The sequence below is a fragment of the Xiphophorus hellerii genome, chromosome 11 (assembly GCF_003331165.1).
Source record: "Xiphophorus hellerii strain 12219 chromosome 11, Xiphophorus_hellerii-4.1, whole genome shotgun sequence".
Taxonomy (NCBI): Eukaryota; Metazoa; Chordata; class Actinopteri; order Cyprinodontiformes; family Poeciliidae; genus Xiphophorus; species Xiphophorus hellerii.
The window spans coordinates 10501261-10520165 of record NC_045682.1 but is presented as its reverse complement, the minus strand read 5'-3'; the positions used below and the strand labels follow the sequence as shown (position 1 = coordinate 10520165).

Below are 18905 nucleotides of genomic sequence, written 5' to 3'. Positions count from 1 at the left end.
CTGGACTGAGATGTCTGATGTTGTTCCTGGGATCTGTTGTAGCCATTGGTCCAGATTGGGGGTGACTGCCCCGAGGGCCCCGATGACCACAGGCACCACTGTGGTCTTCACCTTCCAGGCCCTCTCCAGTTCCTCCCTGAGGCCCTGGTATTTCTCTAGTTTCTCGTGCTCCTTTTTCCTGATGTTGCAGTCGCTTGGTATTGCTACATCTACCACAACGGCTTTCCTCTGTTGTTTATCCACTACGACAATGTCTGGTTGGTTCGCCATTACCATTTTGTCTGTCTGGATCTGGAAGTCCCACAGGATCTTAGCAGGATCTTATATATATATATATAATTATTATTTTAGATGTTTTAGCCTCTAATAGACAAAATGAGAGCATTTCTATCTTTTCTCCAAGAATCACTTGCTCTGTACGTTTGGAGTGAGCACTTTAGTGAATATTTTTCTGATTCCGATTTCTAATTTAGTTGACCTGATCTTTTACTATGTCAGACCAACACATGAACACACTTTGACCTAAACCATTCCACCGTGACTCAGATGGATCTTTTAATAGGTAGAAGACCAAAGGTTATGACATAAATAACATCTTTATTAAATCATGTCAGAAAAAAGTACAGTCATCTTGTTCTCCAGTCCAATGTCCTGTTAAGTGGATTATACATTACAGATTTAAAATATTTAGAATTTGTCAAATAGAATTTGTGTTTTTACAGGCCTTTTTGGGCAAACATATAAGAGACAAATCTGTTTGTGCATAGACGCCCTCAGATCCATTTGCTTTGCTCCTTTGTGTTTCTTTGGGGATCATACTAACATCAGCTGCTGACAAATATTCATACAGACCTAATCTAGCTGTATTTATTCCATTTGGGAGCTAAAACTTGCTTCAGGCTGGTGATTTTGTTCTTTTTAATGCCAGACAGTGCTTGCAAACCCATAAAGCCCGAAAGATAGATGCCACGAAAATGTTCCATCTTTCGATTTTGTTGTTTGCAGCTTTATTCTCGACCACTGACTTTGTGAAAAATGTAAAATACCATAATTTTTTGAATTTCTCTTTTAGAAACAGCTTTCAGAACAATCTACAATACATAATTTCAAGATAAATCACTAAAATGGGAAATACATTTTTGTTATTTTATGTATATATTTATACATTTCTTCATGACTGCCGACATTGTAAAATTGATACTCTAAGTATACGGTACAATTTCACTTTCAGCTTTCAAAGTTCAGAGGGTGATGCACCCTTCTAAAAGTAGCATCCATTCCTCTGGCACAGAGCTTTCCCCATAATCAGAAAACATCACCTTGTTATTGAGAGGTAGGTTGCAAGGTGAGATACATGGAGTTAAACCAACAGGAAGAGTTTCAGTGCAGGTGATGCACCCTTTAAGTCAGTGCATTTTAAAATAAATCTCAAACGTAGGTCTCTGGATTGATGTCCTGACATTCTTTTCATAATTCCAGTTTGAGCATGTGGAGGGTCATCCCACGTTGACGCCCAGGCCGACCTGCAGCTTGTCACCTTTGTGGTTCACAAAGGCTCCCATAATCAGGGTGGCAGGAAGCGGGGTAAGACGCTTCTCCAACACACCTCCAATGATGCACCGGCTGTTGATCATACCTGAACATTTGCCATAAAAAGACGCCTGATACACTGATTTTTTTTGGCACTAAGCAACCTTAGTTAAAATCACCTTAGACTACCTCGAAAAACCATGTTGGCCTCCGGGAGATCCATCTGGTACCCAAAGGAGGCTGTTGTCTCCTGCGTCCTGGTGCTGGCTTCAAACTCCACCCCAACTTGGATCTGGCAAAACAAATTTCCCCTTAGCATGCTGCACAGAAATAATGAGCAAATAACAGCTAGGCTGTTAGTGTTCATACCTGTTTGTTGGCTCTGTGATAGTAGCTGGCATGGGCACCGCCTTTGCCAGCATTAAGGGTTGCAACCCAGTTTGGTCCTGTATGGCAACAAAGTAAAACAAAGAGAAACCTTTTGAAAAATATAGGTATAATACATCACATCCCAGCTTTTCACCAGCCTTGAACACATAATTTCCACTTGCAAAACCAAAGTGAGATGATGCCGTAGGAAAGTCTCAAAAGTCGAAAGCGCAGGCAAGCTGATTCATGCCCTCGTATTGACCGATCCGTGTTAGTGATTTGTGCACGTGTATTTTTAGATTTATATGCGTAATTTATTACTACTTGTGTAGTTTGAAACATGTAAATTCGACAAACTGTTTACACATATGTGAATCTTGAGGTACGCATTTATGCATTGTGTTATACACATTTGTGAATTATGTGTTACATTTACAAAGCTTCCTGCATGCATCCAAATTTCATTGTGCGCTTTGTGAATCTTTATGAGGCTAATTTAGCTCTGTACGAACACCACTGGAAGCTTGTTAGTGGTGCACATCATATACTTTAATGACATGAGGGCATTTTGTGTAAAAATCTGGTGGTATTGGTTAACAGAAACTGAAAAAAGATCATTGGCCTTTTTGTGGAGCATAATTAAAAGCTGCGAACACAAATATGATTTAGCAGACACAAAATCTGCCTTTTTAAGTTAACGGGAAAAAATCCAACAGAAAATCTGAGGCACACGTTCAAGGAAAGAGAACACAGGAAAGGAGCTTGAGAAATTATTTTGAGATAATTGATCAAAGATAGCCCTCTTTATTGTCTCCAACCTTATAAAATGTCAAAGGTTAAGAAACCTATAAAAGTGGAAAAAACTGCATCTCACCTGAGTACTGTCCAGCCAGAGTCAGAATTCCTCCTTCCTCTGCTCGCCCTCGGTGGTACACCAGTTCTCCTCCCAACACCAGGCCCGATGACACACTCTGCAGGAAGTGTGCTACCAGAATGACTGCACAAAAGAGGCATATAATAAAAATTTACCAGAGAGACATTATGAAAAACTTGAAAAATGCTACAAACTGTGCAAATTGCTAAGTTTTACATAAAATTGACACATTTAAATTATCTTTTACATCACCAAGCAACAATTTGAATGCATTATATATTGTTTAGATTTTTAGTTGCGACTTAGCCATTTCTCACCTGACTCTCTGAGGATGTCTGGGTTGGCCACTGTCACAGCAGCGGTGAAGTCGCTCCCTCTGTACTCAGTTTCAAACTGCCACGTTACGAACTGAGACTGCTGGGTCTGAAATACAGTTCAGGCTGTGAGCTTCTGGCAAAAAAAAGAAAAAATCTACACCAGTTTTTAAAGAAGGATCGGACTTGTATGGATGCTGCAAATGGGACGGATATAAACGGCCCCAAAAGACACCGGGAAACTCACCTGGAATACCGTTCTGGCTCGAACGCGCTCGGTGAGATGAAGGAGAGCGTGAGCGTTCAGACTACCTGAAGAGTCCATTTCACCAATCAATGCTGGGGCGTCCTAAAATTGGATAAGACAAGGAAAATGTATTTATTTACTTAATTATTACTGTAACTTCTAAAAAATGATGTTAACAAAGTGAGGGTTCCTACAGATATGCTAAGTCAAAATGTTACACTTTTCCAGTATCAAACTGGATGAAATACTTCTACAGTAGGTGTATCATTTAATTAACCCGTGTTAAAAACAAACCAGTTGCACTGGTTATTTTTAAGGTTCAGATATTAATAAGGTTTAAAATAAAAGACTGCAAATATAAATGTATTTGGGTAGTAGGTTTTCTTATTCCACACTTATCCTAAACTAAAATAAATAATTTTCCAAACTTTTAAAAACTAAGCAGAAACTCTGAAAAGCAGTAATAATTTAAAAATCCGATTATTTGGGTCCAACCTTGTCCTTGCTGTAGTCGTCAGACTGCAGATGCTCCACGTGGAACCGATAGTAGGAGGGACTAACAGCACTGAGGTGGAGGGTATGACTGACCTGGAAATAGACTCTTTACTTTAGTCAAAGATAAAAAAAAAAATATTGTTTCAAAATATAAATGTAAATAATGAAGAGTCACCTTAAAAAAGCTACTCAAAGTTTTATTGATAATCATCTTGACACCCTCAATCTGATGAGGAAAAACATCTGGTGGGGTCAAGGAAGAACAACAAAAATAAAACATGAATAGAATGGTAAACAGCACTGTATAAAGTATTAATAGCCTTTGAGCTTTTCCACATGTCACAACTTCAAACCTCAATATATTTAACTTGGATTTTTTTTTTGTGATAGGCCAACACAAAACAAAGCATAATTACAGAAGGAAAATTCTGTGTTTTTTTTTTTCCAAATAGAAATTCTTCCCCCTTTTAATCTAATACTCCTAAATGAAATACAGTGCAACAAGATGCCTTCATTAAATGTTTAAATGGTGTTCACCTGTGCAAAATTAGGTATAAATCCAGCTGTTTTGTGAAGGTCTTGGAGACCTAATAGAGAATGTTAGTGAACAAAAAGACAAAAACATAAATATGTACATATAGAGATATGATAAAGAATGAACGGTGTGACATAAGCATGACTACGTGCTATTTTGTGTTGGTATATCTCATAACATCCAAAGAAAACACCATTGAATTTTAAGATTTTGATGTTATGAAACAGTGCAGGGGAGTGTAAGTCGGGGTGTTCACTCCACAGATCTTGATTCATCAACCTAAAGCTACCTTTGCAGCTCCTGTGGAGAGAGTGAAAGCTGCCAGGGTTGGGTAGGCGCCCATCTCTCCTCTCCCAGCGTGGTGGACGGTCCCAGTGGGCAGGATGTGCGTCCCAGCGAGAAGGAAGGTGATCCTTGGAGAAAGGCCAGTTCTGATGGCCCGGATTGGAAGACAAAGCCAGAACACTGCCCATGTGGGCACAATGCTTCCTAAAGGACGTAGAGACAAAGAGCATATTTATGACACATTTATTTCGCATACCTGCTACCTTTACAGGCACTTTTATACAGCTGTAATATGGGATCCTGCATGACAACAAGATAAGTAGAGCATAAACATAGCAGAGTTAGCCACAGATAAAATAACAAACAGATTTGTCCCAAAGACCCCAGAGAGTAGCAATGCAGAATGGATTGTGTGGAAAATGTAAACGGATAAATAGGAAAATTATAGCTACAATTATGAATGAGATAGATAGGCACTGGTTCCATGACTAAGTGCAGCAATTCCGTTAGCTAGCATGACCTTAGCATCAGTCAAATCTGGCATGTATAGGTGAATACTATTTCAGTATAAACTCCTAATGTAATCGGGGTACCTTAAAATCCCGAGCGAAACTGGGAACCGCACATCAGAAACACTGTCAGGGGTATTTACTTCCTAGATAAACCAATAACTTAAAATATGCGAACTGATGCTGCGGATCAAGTGATGCTGTAGATTCCTCCCTGTTCAAGATGCGGTGAGTCGCTCCTGCGAGTCCTTCCCTCCACACACATAATTATGAACATGAGGGCTAAAAATTAACGCATTTCTATGCAACGATGAGAAAGTCACAGCTATGACTTCTTTTTTTATTTATTTATAGGACCACGATTTGGTGTTTTTAGGACGTGAGAGTTCAGGGGAAAATTGCGTAACGAACTGGGGATTTGTTTCCCGTCGGACAATTTATGTGCGACACCAGCGTTGGTTGCCACAGGTGACTTCAGTTGTAAGTACCGCAGCAGCAGCCACGAATCCAGGAAGGTCATTTGTTTATCTCTAAAATAAAGTGAAAATAGCTACCAACCAAAATGTGTCCGTTTTAGATGCTTAAACGCTGGAGGTTTGATTAAAAATGCAGCTGGATGAGTTTTTATTAGACCGTTGAGCAGCAGGACAGAAAGTGGTCTGTCGCTTGTCGTCGTCTCATTATTTCTGCCTGAGAGCATCAAAAGCCAGAACAACGTCAGAGCAACTTGCTGGGGGAAATTCATAATTTAAGCCTCTCTTCTCGGGTGTGTGTGACATGTCGCCTTCACGGTCCATTCTGCTGGTTGGAGAGGGGAACTTCTCCTTCTCCTCCTCAGTGTGCAAGTTGGATTCTGAATCGGGGAGCAACATAACGGCCACCTGCCTGCAGCGTCAAGAGGAGGCACTGCGGCACGATGGAGCCGCCGCCAACATCCAGACCATCGAGGATTCGGGTACCGAGAGCTCCAGTATCTGTGGCTGCTGTAGCGGATTTTATTTTTGGACTTTTGTGGTTACTTCTCGTCCTTGTTATTCAGGAGGAAGTGTCCTGTTTGAGGTGGATTGCACAAAGCTGGGGGAGTGCGCCTTCCTGAAGGGCCGTGTGTTTGACCGAGTGGTGTTCAACTTCCCCCACTGTGGGAGGAAGAGCGGGGTGAAAAAGAACAGAGAGCTTCTCAAAAACTTCTTCCTCAGGTAAAACAGCATCTCACGTCATCTTGTCCTCACATGCAAGGGGGTTTCTACACATTTTTCACGTCCAAATACCAAACTTCTCTTGACTGAAGTCAGCACAGTTCTCGCTCTGTACTAAAAATCTAAACTAACTGAAAAAGAAATTCATGGTGAATTTATTCACATATTTATTATGATGGATGAATGGACAAACAAATGGATGTTAGACAGGATGGATGTTCATTTAATGGCTGGATGGACAGATGGTAGATGCAGCTATGAATGAATGGATAAACAAATACGACTGAATGAATAGATGGAGGAACCAATGTATGGATGGAGGAGTAAATGGATAAATAAGTGAACAGGAGGATGTGTGAATGGATGGATTGATTACAAATTGATGGAGTTATGAATGGATGGATGGATGGATGGATAGACAACTGGATGGATGAACAAACACATGGATAACTAGATAAATAGACAAATGGATCAATTGATAAATTAATAGATGGATTTAATGGACAATAAAAAATGGTCTAAAACTGTTTTTTTGTTTTTCCAAGCATATTCCGACCTACCCCTTTTGATACTGAATAGCACATGTGTCAACTCAAGGCCCCGAGTGTCTTAATATTTTTCAACTTTTATGACGTCCTCACGAGTTCTGAAAGATGTCAAATTTAAATTCCTATTTTGAAACTTCCAGTTGTGTTGAGGTTCTGGCCGAGGACGGGGAGGTTCACGTCTCCCTGTGCAATGGACAAGGCGGGACTCCGGCGGACCAGCCGAAACGCGAGTGGCACAACAGCTGGCAGGTGAGTGCCATGGCAGCCGAAGCTCACCTCATTCTCAGCGCTGTGCGACACTTTGAAAGTGACAACCTCCCAAGCTACAAGTCCACTGGATACAGGTAAGAAGTCAAGGTGAGTGTTGAAGTGTAGGATTGTGTGTCCTCTGCGTGTTTGCGGTGTGCGTTTGGGATCCAACGTTGTTTAACAAGCGTGTTGCTGTTGTGCAGGAGCCAAGATAAAGGCTTTCATGTGGGAAAAGCTCTGCTGCATGTGTTTTCACGCAGCGCCCCATTCACTCCTGTCCAGATAGTTCAGATGGAGGAGGTTGTTGAAGGGGAGATGGTCCACTATAACATACCAGCTGAGCTCAGTGATTATGTATCCAGGTACTGGAACTGATAGACTTTTATGATTTGTAGTGAATAAGCAAGGAGGTCTTATTATCTCTTTTTTTTCTCCTTAGAGGGTTCCTCTCCTCAGATTCCATCCATCCTGTCAAGTTGGTGCAAGACTTTCTTCTCGAAGGCTTAGGGGTACATTGGCCAGTGTCCATGAAAAGAGACCCTTTCCCCCACCTCATATCAGCCAAGCAACTGCAGACATGCTGCCACGATCTTGACAATTTGCAGTACTACTGGATCCACTTGCTACAGAAAGAACTCACCTCGCAGGCTCAAGAAGACGATGCAGTTTTCTCCAACATAAAAGCCACTTCACCTCCTACCAAGGCAGACAGAGTGAGGAGTAAAGGCACTGAGAGTTTACAGCCTGTGTGCTGCCATGATTTTAATTTGGAAGTGGAAGGGGGTCTTTACCTGCTGCGTCCATCACTGCTTCCTCAGCTGGAAGAGCTCCTCATAAACAAAGATATTAGTGGTAATGCAGAGCCTCAAGAGGAAATTGATCAAAGTTCTGAGGTTGAGGGCAGTGAGGCGGAAGAAGCCTGTGACCGCTGTAATGGGTCTTCTAGCTTATTGTTTGGTATTAGTGGAGTGGTGTTCAGGAGCGTGCCCATCAGCCTTTGGGCTCTGCCTGCCTTTCACGAGATTCTCCTCACAGGTGTTTTCCCTTTGGAAAATGAGCCCGTTAAATTGATAGGACATGAGCTGGAGGCGCTCCTCTCTCCCTATGGGGTCTCCATAGTTACAGAAGAGAAAAGCCTACATCTGGTGGCTCAGCCGATGGGTTTGATCGGTAAGGTGTTTGCGAGCAACACAGCTGACGGCAACAACCACGTCACTGTCAGTGCATCTCTAAATTTAGACCTCCTCGCTGTTCTCTTGTTCTCACTGCCTGACTGGCGTCTGCTTTGGAGTCACGACCCACGCTTCCTCAAACAGTTTTCTCTCCGTCCACCACCAGGGACGCCTTTTCAACCTTTTTCACTGTACCCAGAGTCCTTCTCCTTTGACATCAGCTTCTGGACGGGGCCAGCGTGGGAGGAGAAAATGTTCCACGCTATTGCCCGAGAGGCTAGCTGCGGAACTGTGGAGCAAGTTAAACTCATCGACACATTCTCGCACCCTGACCTGAGTCAGACCAGTTATTGTTACAGACTCACCTACCACTCACACACACACGCCCTGTCACACACACAAGCCCTGACATTTCACAAAGAGCTGGAGGTTTTGCTCTCGTCTCGTATGCAGGTCACAGTCAGGTAGCACTTCACGCAAACTGTTGGGAGACATTAGAATAGTTCAGACATTTTTGTTCTCCACATGTGCTTTTAGCTGGAAGAAAATTTATTAGAAAATCTATAGTCGGATGTTTACAATGGTTGAAAATGTGGTTGTTGTATTATGCATTTGAAATGTGGCTGAAATCATTCAGTGTATGTTTGTCTCATAACCATAAAATAAACCTTCTATTGAAGCTGAAATGTTGATCAATGTAGATAATTTTAAGGCTTTATTTCTTATATGTTAACGATAATAAACAAACCCTCTCAGCCCCCAAAAGAAATAGTTTCATAATTATATTCATATTATTTTGATCATTGATATTAAGAAAAAATATCAAATTAATAATATTAATGAGTACAAGAATTTAAAAAAAATCTGTCAATAACATGTTCACATTGGAGTATAAAGAAGCAAATCCTATTTAATTTCCCTCCTCCACTTTGTCGTCATCATCTGTTTATTTTCAATCCAGTCAAGTTATGAATGGATGAATCAGTGACTGTGAAAAAAAGAGCATTTCACTTTACAAAACATGAAAAACCAAAGCACTTCTTAAACACATGTATATGTCACAGAACTAATTATTTACAAATACAAACTTAAGTTTCTAATTGTTGCACTACTGCCACCTACTGGAACTACTTAGTTTCTGCAGTCTACAGTGAATCAATTTGACTACTGAGCCCTTTTCACCCTGTCCAATGACATAGTCCAACCTCTTCTTCTCTGGTTTTCACCCATCACTTACAAAAAGTATGTGCGTTTTATTCAATATTAAGAAATTAAACTCTGCAGCTCATATTTCCTTATTATATAGATACATTTTTGTTTGCTTTTAATATGTTTGCAATGCAGCCACCATTCTTTCTCTATATGTCATTCCCTTTATTATTTTGAAACTAAATCACTAGATTGCAGCGATGTATTGCTTAACTTGCTTAATCCTGTTGCTATTCTAAAAAGCAATTGTAACACAGCGCATTTGTAAGCCGTCTGACTGGAGTGATTATGCTGAAAAGCCCGAACTTGAAGTGTTTTTATGCGTCATTGAATGTGCAAAGGTGTATCACAAGATCATAATATTCATCAATACAATTATCACCTCCTGATGCCGCCGTGTAAACAGAGATAATGCATTAAGAAAGATTTGTGTAAACATTCTTAACTGTTGTGATAAGTCATAACAAAAAGACTGTTTTTTGCAAATTGGGCTTTAAGTTCCAAATACATCAGCGGAGAAAGATGAAGCACACTCATCCAGGTTATCATTCATGATTATAGAACCGCATCTGTAAATTAATATGGTGTATGGTTATGTAAACTCGAGGGTAGATTTATATATTTGTACATAAAGCCCCATTTTTAGATTCTCTGTACACATCAAACTTTTAAATAATTCTTTTAATTTAATTTTCTAAGTTACATAAAGAAAACGAACGCTTTATTCTCGCCTCATATCATAATTATTAATACTGATGCGCTACACGACGTCTATGAGAAGAAGAAACGAGGTTGGGCTCAATAACCGAACAGAGACGAAAATGACCGAAGCGCGACTCGGCAGAACAGCGCTGGTGAAACATGGCGGCCAAGGCGCTTCGGCAGCGAGCCAGACGAGGCAGCAGACAGGATGCGAACAACGTGAACGTCCCAGCCGAAGCCCGGCCGACGAAAGAAGAGAAAGGCACCGATGAAAGCAAAATAACAGAGACCCGGCAAGAGTGAGTACGAGCCCGAAGAAGAGAGGTTTGAGTGTACGGCTCTATGGAGTGACTGACAGCTAGCTTTGCCAGCTAGCTACTTCATAGCAAGTTCCGACCATAACAAAGCGATAAAAAAAAAATTGCCTAGGTCCACTGGATAATTAATAAGGCTGTCTGCTCACGGTAATAAACCCCCAACGGGCAGTTAATTGTAGCGCAGCTCCGCATTGTAGATCTGTAGCTGTTGCGGTTCAATAAGGGTTTTTTTTTTTTTTTACCTGATCAGATTCATTCATTCTCCCCTGATGCCACGGCACATTTTTATAAAGGTAACAGCTTTTCGGTGTCAGTTCCAGCGCTACTGTCGTGCCAGCGACTGTTGTTTTTGCTCCCTCACTGAAGCCATCTAGATAAAATGTTGACAGCTTTGTGGGATGACGTGTCTTAATAATAAGGCAGCATTGGATCAGCTCTGGGCTGAATATCTAATCCGATCTAATGAAAGATGTGAAACAAAGAAGACTTTCGACACCAATCACATCCTTCCAACACAGAGCATGTTACATACTATATACCCACTTTAATACCGGGAAAGCTCAGATATTGTTTAGTCTTTAGAGGAAGACTTTTACGAATGAATATGTTATCAGGACATGCAGGATTTCCGAATAAAATTACCCTTTGTAGACTCAGTAAGCCAGGTATATTAAAATATATTTTGCTGAGATATGTGCCGACTGTGCATAGGCATGGCCAAGGACCAGATTTTCACAATGTAGTCTAGAAGAAAAATACTCCTGCTTGTGAGGTAATCATTTGCTTTTAAAACAAAATGAAACCATTATTACTGCTGACGAGTTAACCAAACATTTTCTCTATTGCAGTGCTAGTAATGTTATCTATCACGCTTTCATTGGTATTCTGACATTGATATATAGACCTTAGGAAAAATATAAACAATAAAAAAAAATAGGATAAGCACTCAAACTGAAGGAGGGAGGAAAAAGTGTATTGTTGACCTGATGTATGATTATATTTATTATAAACAATATTGAAGTATGCTGCTGAGACATACTGTAATATATTTTTGTTTTCTGGGACACAGTCTTTCAGGCTCTTCACTAGTAATTGTCTCTGAGATGTACTTTGTTTATCATTGCAAGTTTATATATATTTTTAAGTTAAATCATTTCGACAATACAGTTTTAATTTTGTTCTGACCGATTTTTAAAAAGAAAAAAAAGGTAAATGCATAGTTAATCATTAATTAGTAAAACACTGTAATGAGCATAGTGCCCACGTGGAGCGCAATTACATTTGATTTGAAAATAACTTTTTCAAAGTTATTTATGTATTTTTTAAATAAGTTGTTAATATTCAACAACCTTTTAAACATACTCAGTGCATTCTTCGAATCTTATGCATGTTGACTGTAAACAAGTTTTAAACGAGGATGTTTTCTTTTTTTCCAACAGGCCGATAAGTCGTGGAGGGCAGGTGTGGGCTCCAGAGGGGTCGACGGCATTTAAATGTCTCCTCTCTGCACGCTTTTGTGCTGCTTTGCTCAGCAACATCTCAGACTGTGATGAGACGTTTAACTACTGGGAGCCTGTAAGTTCCACTTTCCGATAGAAAATGAAGTCGCTAATAAAGCTAAAAATTAGCAAAGTTGCCTCAAAACCTATCTTCCAAATTTTGCATAGTCTCCATTTCAATTGTTTTTTTCACGTTGTGTTTCCACAGATGCACTTTCTCTTGTATGGGACAGGAATGCAAACATGGGAATATTCCCCACTGTATGCCATCAGATCCTACGCTTACTTATGGCTGCATGCGCTCCCTGCTTGTTTGCATGCCCATGTTCTACAGACTAACAAGGTAAGTATCACAAGGTGTAATCTCAGTTTTTGATGTTTACTTTTTAAATGTTTTGCTGAGAGTCATCAAGAGTTTCGTTCGTAATAAATGACCTACGTTCACATGAACCTCAGCCTTACTATTAGAACAATGTTTTTAAGAACTCTGTCTTTTTAAATATAGGATCTTTTCATGTAAAAATACACACTGTTGCAAATCACGATGCCAAAACATGCACTTTGATTTAAAACTTGTGTTTCAGGTGTTGGTGTTCTACTTTGTGCGATGTGTGTTAGCATTCTGCTGCTGTGTCTGTGAACTCTATTTTTACAAGTGAGTTTGTTCACCTAAATACAAGATAGTAATATAGCACTTTGAAATTATGTTGAGTTTTACACTGCCTGGTTAAAAAACAATAAAGACAACTTATCATGTCGCCATGTTTGAACTGATCCTTTGCAGAGCGTCTCATTCTTTAAAGTGCTGCTTTTTTTGCATGAGGTCCCCACTGAAGGTTTCTGCTGATAATTCATTTTTGGTAAACTAAAGGAACCGTCGGATCCTTTCAGTATCGTGAGATTTCCTTTCGTTTTTGGCCAGGCAGTGCTTGAATGCAGTTTGTAAGTTGTATGGAGTTGAAGTAAAGTATTTGATTTGTTTGTTTGCTGTGATGCAGGGCAGTTTGTAAGAAGTTTGGTTTGCATGTGGGCAGGCTGATGTTGGCATTCCTTGTACTGAGCACGGGAATGTTCTGCTCCTCGGCAGGTTGGTCAGATTTATTCCTAGCTTATCAGGCTTTATTGTTTGATATATAATTGCTGCAGCTTAATAACCTACCTATTATGGAAACTAAAAGCTAAAGGAATACATGTTCTGTCTGACTTGATAAATGACCTGGGCAGTGGGTATTTAGGTTTTTCCGGAACATGACAGTCTAGGTGGGGCTGGCACATTGTACAATTATATAAGTTAGGCTATAATTAATAATTACATAATTTCTCCTTATATCCATCTGCTTACAATTTGAAACAGAAAAAATTACAACCCCAGAAAACAGCATCTGTGTAGCCACCATTTCTTAGATTTCAGGCCTTGTTTACTTTTTAAAGTATTTTTGGGAATACAGAAACATGTCCAGAATATATATTTCTTTTTTAAGGTGGTTTTCCAGAGCACTCTCTTTGTCTTTAAGACTTATAGTTGCACAAGTTCAAGACGACTTGCTCGCTCCCTGCTCCCTCAATTTGCTTATGCAACCAAAGTTTAGATGACATTAATTCACTTTGAATTATTCTATGTATACAGCGTCAATATGGAACAAGAAGCCCTTTAGAAGACCAATTTAAATACAGATATTTATAGTCAGACTAATACAATCATGAAGACAAATTCAGAGTCAGTTACATGCATTCCAATTTTGTCCTCGTTAGAAAACCATCCAGTCAAGTTTAATTTATTATACCAATTTGCAAAGCGTAAAGAAACTCAGCCGATGGCATCGAATCCCTGATGCAGCAGCAATCCCTCTTTCTGGATGAGGATGTGGTGACAGTGGATTTGTATCTGTTCATTAACCATAGCATGCTACGACTCTCTTTTTAACAAGAACAAGCCTTCAGTTAGTATTCTTAGAATGTGGTACGAGTCTTTGACATGTTTTTGTCAGCTTTTTATTCCTAACCATTCATAGTTTCTATTTTTCTGCTCTTTTTCCTCAGCTTTTCTGCCTTCCTCTTTCTGCATGTACACGACCCTGATTGCCATGACGGGGTGGTTCCAGGACTCGATACCACTGGCTGTTATGGGCGTGGCCGCCGGTGGAATCGTTGGCTGGCCATTTTCTGCCTTGATTGGGTAAGATGGTAAATAGTAACGCTCCCTTTTTAAAAGTAAAATTCAGAATATCTGAATGGCGGCGTGTTAATTATCATCTGTGCAGGTTTCCGATCGCGTTCGACCTGCTGGTGATAAAGAGAGAGTGGAAGTGTTTCTTGATCTGGTGCGCTCTTGCTTTGCTTCTGCTGCTGGTGAGAACGTTCACTGTAATATGTTGTGAAATAAATAAACTTTTAGAAAAATCTCCATCTTGTCTTTGAGTCGAACTAGAGAGAGATTACATTTTGTTTTTCAATTATACAGAAAATTACACAGAATGCACTTTTTCCATGTTTTCTGTGTTCATAAATGAAGAACTGTGTTATTTATTTTTGTCTCCATCTTGTTCACATTTTCAAGGTCCCTTTGGTGGCAGTGGACTCCTTCTTTTATGGCAAACTGGTGATTGCTCCACTCAGTATCCTGCTTTACAATGTCTTTACAGAACATGGGCCTGATCTTTACGGTAATTTGCACAAGTACATCACAACCATGTCTCATTTTCTTAGTCGCATTCCTTTAAAAATTATGTCAGAAAAATAAACAACTCAGGGGAACATTATAATTTAATATTTCAATAGAATGCTTTAAACAATCTGAGAATGTTGTTTGTGAGGAACATGGCTCATTGTTTAGTGCCAGGATTCAATGTCATAACATTTTTAATGACTGCTTTAGAAAAGTTTAGTGAAGAAAAAAAAAGCTGACCTCCATACTTCAGCTTGCCAAGAAATAAATGAGGCATGGTCGTTTTTTATTATGTTTCAATTTGAAATAAAAATAGTGAATTTAAGTCAATTAATAAAAATTCATAAATGTCTAATTTATTTGATACACAATTTAAAATTAGAGGTGGACATTAATGAAATGATTTTTGTTTATTAAAATGTCAAATCTGATGTAATTATTTCAAGTTTTTTTTTCCCCTGGTAAGTTTCCATTTTATTTTAGATTATAAAGTGAAATCATTAACTAATTTACAGAATAAATTAAACTGTCTCTTTACATAACAACTTCACCTCAGACCAGTTCTTGATTGTCCTGCTGCATAAGACCAAATTAAAAATTGCAACTCGTTTATCATTTTTAACATCTCATGAATTCACATAGCTAACCATTAATTTTCACATCTAATTATTCAGATTAAAATAAATTACTAACTTGTATATAATTTTATTTAAGTAATAACAAACAAAGATTCTACTGCTTTATTGTATTTTTTAGTCATAGAAGAAGATGAAATACTGAACAGAGCAAACATTAGTTCAAATGTATTATCAGATTACGTATGTCACATATTACATGTTATATCCACATTTAATGTAGTTGCATATCTTCATCATAGATGACTTGAAATAATTTTTTGATCTGATGGGTAGTTGTAACATTTAGAGCGACTCACAGTTCAGTGATAATTTGACTCTGTTTGTGTCGCTCTGTTCTCAGGTACGGAGCCGTGGCATTTTTACTTTCTGAACGGAGTCCTGAACTTCAACCTGGTGTTTGTTTTGGCGTTGTTTTCCCTGCCGCTCACCGCTCTCATGGAGACGCTGCTGCACAGGTTCAATGGTGAGGCCTGACTCGTTTCTTTTCTGTTTTATTTTTGTTTTAATGTTTTAGTGGTAATCGAAGCACTCGGGTTTCCATTTGTGACTCATGACGTTTTTTTGCAACAAGATCTCACTTACAGTGTCACAATTACAAACTATTAGAAACATACCCATTTGCTGGTGCTTTTCTGCACATTAGTTCCCCTTAGTTTAGGTACAGTTAAACATTACACATGGTTAAAGTGTTTGTCTGTACCAATAGTCAGATCAGATTGTGATTTAACATGTTGCTTTATTGTTTTTTGGGGTTTTTTTTGCAGTTCAGAATCTGGGCCGCCCATACTGGCTCACTCTTTCTCCCATGTATCTGTGGATGTTGGTTTTCTTCACTAGACCTCACAAGGAAGAGCGCTTTCTCTTTCCCATCTACCCTCTCATCTGCCTCAGTGGGGCAGTAGCGCTCTCGTCTTTACAGGTATAATTTGCTTTTTTCCAAGTGTATGGCTTAATTTTTTTGACAGTGTTTAGGCAGATAAAGTATCCTAGTTTATTTTCCCACAGAAATGCTACCACTTCCTGTTCCAGCGATACCGACTGGAGCACTACACCGTTTCCTCCAACTGGCTGGCTTTAACCACTGTCGTTGCCTTCACAGTGCTGTCACTGTCTCGCTCTGTCGCTCTCTTCAGAGGTTTGTGCACAAACAAGAGTCTTGGAAGCAGGCCTATCAGCTCAATGTAAGGTCAGATTTTGTTTTACGTCGTGTTTACAGGGTACCATGCTCCTCTGGACCTGTATCCAGAATTTCACCGCATCGCCAAGGATCCCACGCTGCACTCCGTCCCCGATGGCCGACCAGTCAGTGTGTGTGTTGGGAAAGAGTGGTACCGCTTCCCAAGCAGCTTCCTTCTGCCTCACAAGTTAGCTCTCATTAGTAACAAATTTTTTGCATTTCTGGATGTGATTGTGAGAAAATCTTTAAACATCCCTTTTGTTAACAGAAAGACATGATATAAGTAATAAACCATCAAGTGTGGTTGCAGGAGTTTTACCAAAAGATTGCTAATGTCACAGGAATCCCACAGTCTTTATAAACACAGAAATAAAATTCTAATAATAATATATTATGGAAAAATACAGCAATTTCTATATTTTATTCCTCGTCTCAATGCCAACAAGTTCCACTCATTCAACTCTACATCCATTTAAACTTTTGATCATTCATCCATCTATCCTGCCATTCATTCATCCATCTGCTACTTGTTTCTCCATCCATTCCATTTGTCAATCATCCATCCTTTCTTCGGTTTGTCCATCCTCTAGTTGCCCATCCATCTCTCTTTGCTCTCTTTAAACTCTGCAGAAGTATCTTGTGTAATTCCATGGTTAACTTTTGGATTTATAGGTTAAAACGTACCAAGAGTGTATTAAATCTGGTATTTTCATGAGATAGATGTGACGTTAGTTTCAAATAAAATACTATCGTCTAGATTTATCCTTTTCCTTAAGCTTCCTGTGTGTAGGTATTTAATTGCCTAAACTACTTCTTCTGCAGTTTTTGCTGCCAAATCATAATTATCTCCTCTCATAATTATCCAATTACCAGATCAGTTTTGGAAGGAGTCTTACATAAAAAAATACTTTTATTTCTGTATCTGTTTTAATAATTACAGTGGATGATTCTTATCTTTTCTGCTAAAAGTCTAATCTTTTTCTGTAGCTGGCAGCTCCACTTCATTCAGTCTGCCTTTAAGGGGCAGCTTCCTCAGCCGTACGCCTCTAGGCCTCAGGCCACGCAGATCATTCCAGCCAATATGAACGACCAGAACCTGGAGGAGCCTTCCAGATATGTGAGCCCCTTAGACATAATGATGTTTGGCATTGCGTAGGTAATAGTTTCACTGACCCGTGAAAGTTCCTTTTTGTGCAGGTAGATATAAAACAGTGCCACTATCTTGTGGACTTGGAGACGGATGAGGAAACGCCACTTGAGCCTCGTTACTCAACCAATAAAGAAGAGTGGTCGGTCATTGCTTATAAGCCTTTCCTTCAAGCTTCAAGGTACTTTGACAGATTACTACAGACTTTCTGACTATTTCCAGTTGTTCTACACTTGATATTTAAAATAAACATGCTATTTTTCTATGTTCACAGAAGTTAAAAGACGGATGCATGTTTTAATAAGGTTGGTTTTTTTTTTCTCAGATCCTCTCCTCTCTTCAGAGCTTTCTACATCCCATTCATATCAGACCATCACACCACCTACAGGCGGTACATGATCTTGAAAGCACGGCGACAAAAGCAGCCTCGTAAGCGGGCCCACGGCTGACACTTGGTCCTCATCCTTCTCCCTATCCTATCCAAGATTATTGAAAGAAAAAAAAAAATTAGGAGTCGGTTACATCCGATCCACGCAGCCGGTGTTTGTGTGTCAGTGTGCATGTGGTGTGGTTTGTGTAAGAAAAAAAATGTGTGAATTAGCGGACCCTTTAAAGATGTCACGTCTGCTTTGGGCTGGAGCGATTGTCAGAAGATGTTCTGAATGGAGATGTGATTGCCAATCATCAACGGAGGTTTTTTTTTTTTTTTTTTTACTTTTTTGTGTTTGTTTGTACATTCATGTCTTAAAGGCATAAGCAGAAACTGGATTTTACACTAAATCAACCTTAAGAGGCCGCGGCACAACAAATCCAACTGTTCTCTGTTTATGCTCTACTTGAAAACGTGGCCTGAAATGAAGAAATCCTCTGAACATTTGATCTGAGTTATGTATCGTCTGCTCGTCTGGAAATGATAAATGAATGAGGGTGTGCTGTTGACAGAGTTCCTACACAGTCTTCTCCTTCCAGTGTTTGGTTTTGCAGGTTCCATCGTTGAAGAGTGACCACTGCAAATATTTCTTCCATAAATCCATGGTAAAGTTTGGTTTTTGTATGTCAAAACTTTCTGCCAAAATATTGACCAAACAAATCTGGAGAAGTATGAAATTTGGAAACGACAAATGTGTAGGAAAACTGTGTTAATTTAACTTGTGAATAATGTGAATAAATTCATGATTGACTGTGAGTGCAACTTTGTTTTCTCCTTTTTCCCCACACTAAAAATCAC

At 39.4% G+C, this 18905-nt stretch overlaps 3 protein-coding genes across 7 annotated transcripts; 2 read left to right on the top strand and 1 right to left on the bottom strand.

Annotated features, from left to right (window-relative positions):
• Window positions 1–542: 542 nt before the first annotated feature.
• On the bottom strand, window positions 543–10924 carry LOC116728297 (mitochondrial import receptor subunit TOM40B). Of its 3 annotated transcripts, none has more exons than XM_032576287.1 (10): window positions 10794–10924; window positions 4654–4853; window positions 4005–4072; window positions 3830–3922; window positions 3335–3436; window positions 3091–3196; window positions 2774–2896; window positions 1900–1976; window positions 1710–1822; window positions 543–1636 (listed from the first exon to the last, which is right to left on the bottom strand). In XM_032576287.1, the coding sequence occupies exons 1-10, from the start codon at window positions 10805–10807 to the stop codon at window positions 1534–1536; spliced, it is 999 nt and encodes a 332-aa protein (XP_032432178.1). In that variant the 5' UTR covers window positions 10808–10924; the 3' UTR covers window positions 543–1533. The 3 variants fall into 3 exon arrangements, with proteins under 3 accessions (XP_032432178.1, XP_032432177.1, XP_032432179.1); XM_032576286.1 differs by having other exon boundaries at window positions 1720–1822; window positions 10794–10921; XM_032576288.1 differs by lacking the exon at window positions 10794–10924 and adding an exon at window positions 5243–5514 and having other exon boundaries at window positions 578–1636; window positions 1720–1822.
• Window positions 5630–9009, top strand: fdxacb1 (ferredoxin-fold anticodon binding domain containing 1). Of its 2 annotated transcripts, none has more exons than XM_032576279.1 (5): window positions 5630–6113; window positions 6198–6354; window positions 7043–7151; window positions 7434–7513; window positions 7591–9009. In XM_032576279.1, the coding sequence occupies exons 1-5, from the start codon at window positions 5936–5938 to the stop codon at window positions 8789–8791; spliced, it is 1725 nt and encodes a 574-aa protein (XP_032432170.1). In that variant the 5' UTR covers window positions 5630–5935; the 3' UTR covers window positions 8792–9009. The 2 variants fall into 2 exon arrangements, with proteins under 2 accessions (XP_032432170.1, XP_032432169.1); XM_032576278.1 differs by having other exon boundaries at window positions 7043–7246; window positions 7355–7513.
• On the top strand, window positions 10330–18863 carry alg9 (ALG9 alpha-1,2-mannosyltransferase). Of its 2 annotated transcripts, XM_032576280.1 has the most exons (15): window positions 10330–10533; window positions 11991–12126; window positions 12259–12393; window positions 12635–12705; window positions 13049–13137; window positions 14091–14226; window positions 14312–14399; window positions 14608–14713; window positions 15694–15816; window positions 16118–16272; window positions 16359–16488; window positions 16570–16717; window positions 17518–17647; window positions 17728–17858; window positions 18003–18863. In XM_032576280.1, exons 1-15 carry the CDS (start codon window positions 10394–10396, stop codon window positions 18124–18126), a joined length of 1842 nt encoding a protein of 613 aa, XP_032432171.1. In that variant the 5' UTR covers window positions 10330–10393; the 3' UTR covers window positions 18127–18863. The 2 variants fall into 2 exon arrangements, with proteins under 2 accessions (XP_032432171.1, XP_032432172.1); XM_032576281.1 differs by lacking the exons at window positions 10330–10533; window positions 11991–12126; window positions 12635–12705; window positions 13049–13137 and having other exon boundaries at window positions 12275–12393.
• The last annotated feature ends 42 nt before the right edge of the window (window positions 18864–18905 follow it).